Source organism: Neopelma chrysocephalum, unplaced genomic scaffold (genome assembly GCF_003984885.1).
Source record: "Neopelma chrysocephalum unplaced genomic scaffold, ASM398488v2 Primary Assembly neopelma1_97390, whole genome shotgun sequence".
Classification (NCBI taxonomy): Eukaryota; Metazoa; Chordata; class Aves; order Passeriformes; family Pipridae; genus Neopelma; species Neopelma chrysocephalum.
In genome coordinates this window covers 4,043,844-4,053,593 of record NW_020926031.1, presented here as the reverse complement: position 1 = coordinate 4,053,593, position 9,750 = coordinate 4,043,844, and the positions used below count along the sequence as shown (strand labels likewise).

General features: G+C 42.9%; 1 protein-coding gene across 1 annotated transcript; it reads right to left on the bottom strand.

Moving 5' to 3' along the window:
* Positions 1-56: 56 nt before the first annotated feature.
* On the bottom strand, positions 57-5,044 carry FFAR4 (free fatty acid receptor 4). The gene is made up of 3 exons (XM_027672174.1): positions 4,490-5,044; positions 3,590-3,718; positions 57-518 (listed from the first exon to the last, which is right to left on the bottom strand). Exons 1-3 carry the CDS (start codon positions 5,021-5,023, stop codon positions 111-113), a joined length of 1,071 nt encoding a protein of 356 aa, XP_027527975.1. The 5' UTR covers positions 5,024-5,044; the 3' UTR covers positions 57-110.
* Positions 5,045-9,750: the final 4,706 nt, after the last annotated feature.

The window sequence follows — 9,750 nt, the reverse complement described above, 5'->3', positions numbered from 1 at the left end:
AGCTTTTTTTTCCCCCTTCTCTGGCATATAGTACTATATCAGAGTGACCTATTCGACCTGGAATGGTGTAGACAACATCCAAAGTGTGGCACAGCTCAGACTTTAAATAATTATCTGGTAATGAAAGACAAGTGTGGCTGTTCATGGTTACTTCTTCTTGCAGTGGTTTCTGTACCTGCCCTACGCCTTTCAGGGTTCCCTGTACAACAGAGAAGAATTTCCTGACATTTACGTCTGAAATGGGCAACATTATACAAAATTGGATTGACAGCAGAGTTGGCAAAAGTAAATAATGCTATCCAGAAGAAAACTGATGGCAAAATATTTAAATCTTTTTTGAAGTTCTGAACTAAAATTAAAAAAATAATTACTACTATTGGGCTCCACATAATGAAGAAAGAGATCATCAACAGCAAAAGGGCTCGGAATAGTTTGTAGTCTTGCTGGGAAACACGGATCTGATGATTTTCTGAGTAGGCTAAACCAGCATTTAAACTTCTTCTTGATGCTTTTGTAATCTGCAGCAAAAGAGAAGAAAGTAACTTTCACTAAAACATAGAAGAATTATTAACACATTTTTACAAGTGAAAAAGAAGATCTTGGCATGTGATCTTTCTGTTTTCTTTTGAAAAGTGACTACAAAAAAAGGCATTGCAGAATTCCATTTGTACTTTTTGTCAATGGTTCCATTTAAAATGTTCTCACTTCACTAGCAATTTTTTTTCCTCTCAGCTGTGAATTCACCTCAATATTAGTCAAGGTGGTTGTTCTTGTCATGGCTCTCTACCAGTCAAAAATACTTTTCAACATAAAACAGAGCCTTACTTACTCATGAAATCCCATTAAATTCAAATTATTACCTCATTTGTTCTATATAAAGAAACCCATTGATTTCTTTCACAAATGCAAGCTGGAACATAGTTAACAATCCTTATTGATGGGCAAAAAGAAATGCAATCCAATTCTCTTATGGCCATGCTGATATTATAAGGTAGGTATTAGAAGAAGCATTAATTTATTATGGTAACGAAATGATTTTAAATGTGAATGAGATTATATGTTGTTTTGTGTCAACTTTTAGCTTCTCAGTCAGTAATCAGAATTGTTTTCAATGCACTAACATGAAGTCTTACAGATCCTTTTGTCACTATGAAAATCTGTGTCGTGTAAAAGTACTCTCTGATAATAAACCAGACTACAGGTAGTTTGGTAATCTGGTATTGATGGGTGTGAATCATCTGTCATTAGGTAGCATATTGAATCCCAGGAACTTGCAGAAAACTCTGAATCTCATGCTCTACATCCCTGCCTTCACTGAAGTTGGCATGGCACAATTAAGTCTATTACATTCACATATCTGAGGCAAATAAAATAAAACTGAAATATTTAGCAAACAAACATTTATGCTAAATAACTAAGATGCCATTTTATCCCCTGCATCCATAAAGAAGGGATATTTTCAAAAGTCTTGATCAATTTGCTGTCTGAGAAGGAAAGCAAAAGGTGTAAGGCTCTTCCTGCCACTTTTATGTGTGACATTTCCCTTTAGCAGAAACTATAGGAAGGATAACACTAATACAAGTAATACTTAATAGCTTACTGCTTCAGGTAGAGATGAAAATGTTTAGAGAGAGTTATTTGTCATTCTTTCTGCAGTTTTCTGAATTTGTCACAGTCATAGATGACCTAGAATACTCATTAAGAACCTAGATATCTTCCAAAGATTTCAATGGAATGTAGGTGTATAAATCAAAACCTGTGATCCAAAAATGGGTTTCTCATCAGCTGCTGAGCCTGAGAAGGGGACAGGATTGTGGTAAATAAGATGCAATTTCATCTTAAGGAAGTGCTCAGTGGAAATGGGGTGGCAGTAATATGTTGTGGATGCCTTTTTGGCCTGCCCAGTATATGGAATCTAGATACCTATTGTGGGCATCTGGACCACACTCGGACAAACAGGAAATTAGAAGTCAGGTATATGTAAGTATGTAACTTCCAGAACACAGACATCTTTCCTAGCTCTAGCCTTCAGACTAAGTCTTGCCTGAGAGGCAGAAGAGTATGAAACCAAATAAATTACAAATCATGGCTTCTAATCTGTCATTTTTGCCAGGGTTCTGGGAAGTGTTACATAAAAATAATACTCAATTTCATAGTAAATTGTTAAGTAGACATTTTTAGGGTATATTTGTTAACAAATTCGAGGTCTTATATCTGTAGTCAATCATCATCATCATCATAGATGTTGTTATGTGAATGCATGAATGTTTTGAACTGCTTCCAGCAACACTGAGCACTGTGCTACGTGTGCACTGGCATCATGAAGTGAGAATGAGTCTGCTCTTGGGAATAACTCAGGGATTGAGACATTCTCCAGCAGACTTCTGGTTGCTTCCTGGAGAGCTGTGTGAGAGGGAAGATTCAATTATATCCTGCTATGGGCCTCAGGCCTTTTTCAGTTCAAGAGAAATGAAATGCATCTTAGCATCTCTGTTGCCAAGCTGGAAAAGAAACAGGAGCTTGGCAGCATGTCTGTCTTGTAATCCAGTATTCCAAGCACTTTTTTTGCCTTCTAGCTCCTTATGTGCCATTTTGTTTTCTAAATTTACTTGTAATCTGGTGTTTGCAAGGACAAGACAAACACCATTCCTTGTCCTAGTCTCTGACCAAGAACTGTGGCATCACTTGGCCGGCAGTTTGCAGTTCTTTCAAAGGGCTCACGCTCCCCACTGAGGTGCTGTATGCTCTTTGCCTACAGCAAACACGGGGTTCAAAAAGCATAATATGAGAAGCTTAATTACCCAATAAAGAAATCAAGAATCTTTGGGGGGCAGTTGCTAAAACCTAGGCATTTCAGTGCCTTGAAGATTTCTAGATCCTTCTCACTCTGTTTTTGGAAGAGAAGGCTGTATGAAATCAGTTAGTTTAAAAGGAATTTGGGTACTAATATTATGCTTGCTAGAATATAGATGAAAACTCTGTGGTGTTGGGTGTTTTGGCCTATATTTCAACAGATAAACATCCACTTAAAAAGAAAGTGGAAGCAGAGTTTTTAATTTACAGGTTTTGTTTGCAGCATTTGAAACTGTAGAGGACTAAGTATAATCTAATGAGATCTGTGTATTAGATACACCTGCAGAAAGCCAGCAGATCAAAAACCTGGATGGATTTGTTTCTAGTCCTGGCTCTCTCTGCTTTCTTACAAATCTCCTGTGACGGGAGTTTAGGCTCAAGGAAAGCAAAATCTAGTTTTTAGTTATTTCAAATGCTTGACTCTTTCAGCATTTAGGAGAATTACTTTAGCTTGAACAGCATATAAGTGGAGAATCGTATTTGATATTATACGTATATGAAGACAGACTTTGTGTTGAGCCTCAGGTAATGTGCTGTTCAAGCATGTTCTTAGTTGAAACGTGTAGGCTGATATGTACAGGTTGAAGTGCTTCATTTTATACAAACTTATCATTTATTGAACAAACAACATCTGTTCCCTTTAGGTGTATTTGTATTCAGTGACAATATGTTGATGCCTAGTGAGTTATTGTTTACTTCCCTTTGTTCTACAACAAAATTCAAAGGAAAACCATACCTGTAAGATTTTGGAGTAACTGACGACAATGACTAATCCTGGTATTAGAAAGAAAACAATGGCAAAGATCATATCCCAGACTATTTCTCCTGCAGTGGTGGGCCAATCCAGGGTGCAAATCTGAATCTCCTATTTACAAAGAATGAAGAAGAAAAGCAACATTGTACCATCATTTTTACTACAGCATTGTTCTTATCTCCCTCTATGCCCATGGAAAAGGGGGCTGCAGACTAAACTGAATATGGGAAAACCTTCTGCTTAGACAAATCATGAACTAATGTATTACTTCATCATTTTAAAAGCCCATACAAATACAAACAGATGTGTCTGCAACTAGAATACTGCCATAAATTTCATATCAAATGCTGATAGCAACTTTAAATTGAATCTTACAGACCTTAATCATGTATTTGAGTGTCAAGGTGGGTGTACTTTTGTATGCATTTCAAAATACTAGGCAGAAAAGTCTGTGCATGGGCATTTGGTACAGAGGAGGCCACAGGTAGTGGGCAGCTCTCCAGGATGCTGATCCCTCGGTAAGGGGAAGCGTGCTGGAAAGAGGATCTCTGAGGCTCACTGGGGAACACAAAAAGAATCCCAGACGATGAGCGTTCCCCATCTAACAGGACGGTCCGCCGGGAGAGCGGGGTGGGGTGGCGGCCGAGGGGAGCTCCGGGCGCTCCTCCGGGCACAGCCGCTACCCGCCCCAGAAGCGATGTGCCTCGGTGCGATGTCCCTCGGTACGATCTCCGTCGGTGCGATCTCCCTCGGCGACCTCGCCCCCCCCGGTGGCAGAGGCGGACGAGCCTTCCCCGCCGTCCGGCCCCGCGCCCGCCTCCCCGCTCCGTCCCCGCCGCCCCCGGCCCGGATCCCGCGGGCCCGTCCGGCGCTCGCCCTCACCTGGCCGGGGGCGGCGGGCAGCCGCACCACGGTGAAGAAGCAGCAGAGCGGGAGGGTGGCGAGGGCGGCGAAGCCCCATATGAGGAGCAAGGCGGCCGCCAGCACCTTGCGGCGGCGGAACGCGGCGTGGCGCAGCCGGGCGATGCTGACGACGCGCTCCAGGCTGACAGCCGAGAGGGAGAGGATGATGACGGCGCCGCTCAGGCCCACCACATAGAAGAGCATGTGGCAGGCGGCGTCGCCCAGCACCCAGGACTCGGTCCAGCGCACGATGCCGATGAAGGGGATGGCGGTGATGAAGAGCAGGTCGGCGCAGAAGAGGTTGAGGACGAGGCAGTTGGCAGCGCACAGCCTGCGATGTTGCCGCACCAGCAGACAGATGCCCCAGATGTTGCCCACCAAGGACAGCAGGAAGATGGAGACCAGGGCAGATGATTCGCCGACGCGCAGGGCCGTCACGTTGCGGCCCCTGAAGTCCGAGAAGAAGGGGAAAAAGGTCCTGTTCCCTCCTGCTGCCCCCCTGGACCCCAGCATGAGGGAGGCCAGTGGGCATGAGAGACCCACCATAGACAGTAGCACTAGCCCCAGGGGAAGGGCTGTGCTCCCAACCACCAGGGTGGCACCCGGGGTGCCCTTCCAGCACAGAGCAAGGGGCTGACTGCCATCCCCCTCCCTCCTCTTCCTCCTGCCCCTGCCACCAAAGGCTCTGCTGTGCCAGCCGGGCGGTTTATGGCCCTTGCGCTGGAGTGGAACAAGGAAGTGGGAGAGTAAACACGGTGGAGCTCACACAAAGGCGAGGCTGCTGTGCATGAGGCGGTAGTGAGGGGATGCCCGACACCTCCCTGGGGAGGGTTTGGGTCAGCATGTTGGCACCTCCATGCCGAGGGGCACAGGCCCAGCCACCTCCTTCAGGACCAGCCCTGATCTGCTCAGGTCTCCAGAAGAGTCCCTGGGGTGCCAGTGACCTGGGGAGGTCACCCAGTCAGCTCCCATCTGCTGCAGATGTGCATGGCTTAAAACAGGAATGGTTGCCATACCACTCCAAGAGCTCTCCTCAGGAGCCTGGAATAACCAGCACCAGTCTAGGGTAAAAAAAGAAAAGAGGAATTTACCCATTGATTTTGTCTTGACAGTGGCATTTGGAAACAGCAGACGTGTACGTTGCTTGTGCTAACTATGGGGAAGTGTCACTGTTGTGATTTTGGGGATCTGTTTACAAAATTGATCCAGAATCTTACCCACCTGTGTCATGCGTTCTTGCTGGAGAAGCCTGTTAAAGTAAGACAAACCTAGAAAATATCATATTTTCTCTGAACTTCAATTCCTGGAAGCAGTTGCTCAGATTGTAAATGAAAGTAGGCCTTTCCACTTACGCTCTTCATTTCAGATGATTTGGAAATAGACTGGGAGTGACGCGCATAAATTGCCACAGACAAGCAGATAGTGTCTCGTAAAAGAAGATAAAAGGTTTTCATAAAGTATGTAAACAGTTGTATAACTTCAGACAGCTCTGGATGCATTCGTTTGGCTCAGTGCTGGTGAGGGTGCTCAAGGGCACAGCTACAGGCTGGGTATGTGGACCTGCAGCTTTTGATTAGGTGAGAATTATTCCAAACTGATGTGCCAATGGGACCTGGTGACCGGGCCGTGCTTCTGCAGGACCCTGGGTGTGACCCTGCCATCAACCACTTACGCAACAGCATTAGTGGGGATTCCAGATTAGTGGGGATTCCAGAAACTCAGTCCTTCTAAGGGACAATCTCCTAATGAGGGATGACAAGAGTGACATCTTTCCTGGACCACTTCCCACATCTTTGCCAGTGCAGAATTTGCATTGCTTTTAGTTAGGATTTCTCTTGAGCTCTCTATGCTGTCTCATCAAACAGGGAGTTTGCAGGGCAGCCTAAAGAGGTGGATGAAATGCTCCTATTAACTCCTGCTGGCCAATGACTGTATGAAATGTGGGCACAGTTGCTGTTAAGCGGGATGGACTATTAACTCAAGTGAAGACAATATGAAAATTGCAAAGCTTGGGTTTTTTTCAGCCAACAACACAAGTGACTGGCTAGTGTCTTGATACACATGCTTTATTCTACATCACTTGATGGGAGAAAAAAATCTGCACCCCTATTACAAAAGTTTCAGCAAATTTAATATGCTTACTGATAATTTGTATTTATGATCAATGCTTGACATATCTAGCCACAATCTATGTTGGCTGTGCTACGGACTGATTCTTTAAAATTATTAGTGAATCTTGAAATACAGCAAATACCTTGCAGTTGCCAACAACTTCCCTGGTTTGGGACCTTTTACAATCTGACAAACTTAGCCCAAAGTTCTGGACAGCTGGCAGTAGGGGTGGTGTGGTCAGTTCTGAATAGCAGTGTGGATTGGCGAAAGAGCTATTATCAAAAGTCTGACTGTAACTGTGTGCAAACTTGGAAGGCATTAACAGGACAGCTGGAAATGGTATCACAGATAAATACAAATTCTGTTATGAATAAAATCTTTAGCCTGTTTGGCATTAGTGGAAAATGAAATTAGAAGCTGGGCCTGTCAATTCAGGGTAAAAGCAAACACATTTGAAACAGAATAGGGGAAGGAAAATATAAAGTGAAACATCCAAAGTAGCATTATTGAAGAAATTAATATACTTTCAGCCAAGGAGAAAAGGAATGCCACAGAGGAGCAGAAGGTTTGAAAATGAGATGATGTGTGAAAGTATTTAGACAGACCCTTGATCTTCTTTAGAAAGGATCACCTTTAGCTTTAGTCCTTGGGTGTGAGGGAGAACCTTACTTACTTGACATAAGCCTGTTGTTTGCTCAGGGGAACCAAAGCAAAATGCTGCTTTTAGTATGCTGTTAGTGAGTGAACTTTACACTAACTTGTGTACAAAATACTGTGCCTGGGGACTGCAGAGGTGTGAGGAAACATGCACGTTTCCATGGATTTCAATCAAATGAATGAGAGCTCATTGCAGGAAAAAAATCTGATTAGTCATGGGTCTAATATATCCAGTATCTTAAAAAGTAGTTTTCTTTTCCCTTCCATGAAGTACAAAAGCTGTATTTGCTGTTGAGTATGTACAATCATAGCAACAACCACAATGTGAAATGTGAGGAAGGGAGGAATCATAACTTTGACAGAGCTACTCTGGCATTACTGTAATAGGTGGGTGCTGTGTGCGGTACTTGCACCACAGGTGCCTAAGACAAGGAAGTGATTAACAGAATGCTTGGAAACCTGGTACGATTGCTTAACCTATATAACTTTTTCAACCTGTGTTCTCTTTTATGCTCAGAAGTGGTGAAACATGGAGTCAACTCAGATATCATTGTTCCTAGGTTGAAGGAAGGTCGCGGGGACCTCTCTGGAGCTTGTTTTCCTAGTGGGGAAAAATCTCGTCTCCTTTTTTGTGGTTATTTTTTTTCATCCTTAATGAAAGCCCAAGCCTTGGCCTCCTATGGCAGATAAGGGCTGTGCTACCTGATACCATAAGTCAAGCTCTGCTTTTCAGATTGTTCCCCTGACAACCATGAGCTGTCATGACAGCTTATTTATTTCTTGAGTATAAGAAATATTCCCAGAGAGAGGGACCACTTGGGGCTAGGTGATTCTGGGAGATGGGAATTCTTGTTCCAGTTGGACATGATCTAGTAAAGGGTTTGGCCTTAGTTTTGCATCCTTTTGCATGTAGAATGGTGTTTAAGTCTTTGGGCCTACTGTTGTGCACCTCTTTCACAATGAGTAAATAGCACTGACCTCTGTAACAGATGTATTACACATTTAATATTTGCTAAGTGATTTAAATTCATTGCATGAGAAATGTTGACTCTGTCTTCACAAGAGGTTCCAAGCTTGTAGATGACTCAAACTGTGTCTGTACAATAAGGTTTTTAGCATAAATTGCATCCAAGGTTAGCTTTTTTTTTTCACTTTTCCTTTTATGTACAATACTGCAGCTGTTCTGCTTCTAGACACTACGAATTCTGTGCTTATAAAAAGTCATGTTACTGTCATATTATGTTCCAAATCCTAGTCTGTTTTGATTTATTTTCTTTTTTAGGAAGTTTTCTAACTGCTCACCCACTGTATACTTTCATATCAGTGGGCTGAAGCATTTACACCAATGTGCAAGGGACAACTTTAAACTCAGACTGCAAATATAAATGCATCTGTTTATCTTCATACAGCAGCAAGCTCTCACACTCCAGTGTCCACTGAAAAAGCTAAGTGCTTCATATGTGTCATCATGTCAAAAACTAATCCCTGTTTCTTCTGGGGCATGAGCAAGTAACTATTTCTTCTGAGAAGTCTCATTTTGCTGTGGTCAGTATCCATCAGAAGCTGGCATGCTTCCTGGGATATGTGCCAGTGGTGCTGTAGTTTCAAGCTGTAGCAGCAGCATTATTGATCAATGCCTCAGTCAAATGCAGAGCTGCTGATACTACTCTCAGTAGATGTGCTTTCTAATAAAAGCTGTGTCAGCTTTTTGTTGTCAAGACCACCAGAAGTTTTGCCAGCATCAATATTGAACAATTTCCTTGTGGCTTTCAGTAATGAGGGGATTTCTCTCTGAACCAAGTGCAAACGTAAGTACATAATCCATGTAACAGAATTCTGTTTTGCTGCATGCTAACCAAGCTTCACCAGGGTGACTCAGCTCCAGCTAAACTGTTCTAACTAAATGAGGCTGTTTTTTAACAGTTTAAAAAACTTTATTTCACTCACACATCTAGCCCATGGATTTAGGGCGTTTATCAGTGAATACAGGGTATCAGAATGATTTGTTTGGACATTGCAGGATATGGTAGAATGCTCTCATCAGGAACTGAGATCCTGAGTAAGATTTATATGGAGAATTATAGTCTGATGTTTAAGGGCCACTGAACCTTTGCTTAACTTTCAGGTGTGCATAAAGTTACTTACATTCCTGCTAATGACCTTTGATGCAGAGACATCAAAGCAAATATTGTTGTGTACATCTGAAGGATTTACAAACTAAACTTGTCACCAGCCTCTCATGCTCATGAGATGTACTCAGACATTCCCTGAACACATTGGTCTGCTGGGTTGTACACTGTGCAGAGATCACAGATATCCTTATTTTCCCTCATATTCAAGAACCCAGTGATTAGAAAATGCTCTTATTTGTGAGATTTAAGGAGAATTGGCTTGCTTTCCTTTCCCTTATGTCTTATCTTAAAGAGTAACTTGTTGGGAGAAACAGGGGTTCTTCAGGTCAGAATTGGAAT

What these genes read in the sequence shown, in the direction of transcription:
- FFAR4 (XM_027672174.1), bottom strand. Translation starts at nt 5,023, where the DNA reads ATGCTGGGGTCCAGGGGGGCAGCAGGAGGGAACAGGACCTTTTTCCCC. An exon ending in TGCCCGCCGCCCCCGGCCAG is followed by an intron (nt 3,719 to 4,489) that starts GTGAGGGCGAGC and finishes CTTTGTAAATAG; the next exon opens with GAGATTCAGATTTGCACCCT. An exon ending in GTTACTCCAAAATCTTACAG is followed by an intron (nt 519 to 3,589) that starts GTATGGTTTTCC and finishes CTTTTGCTGCAG; the next exon opens with ATTACAAAAGCATCAAGAAG.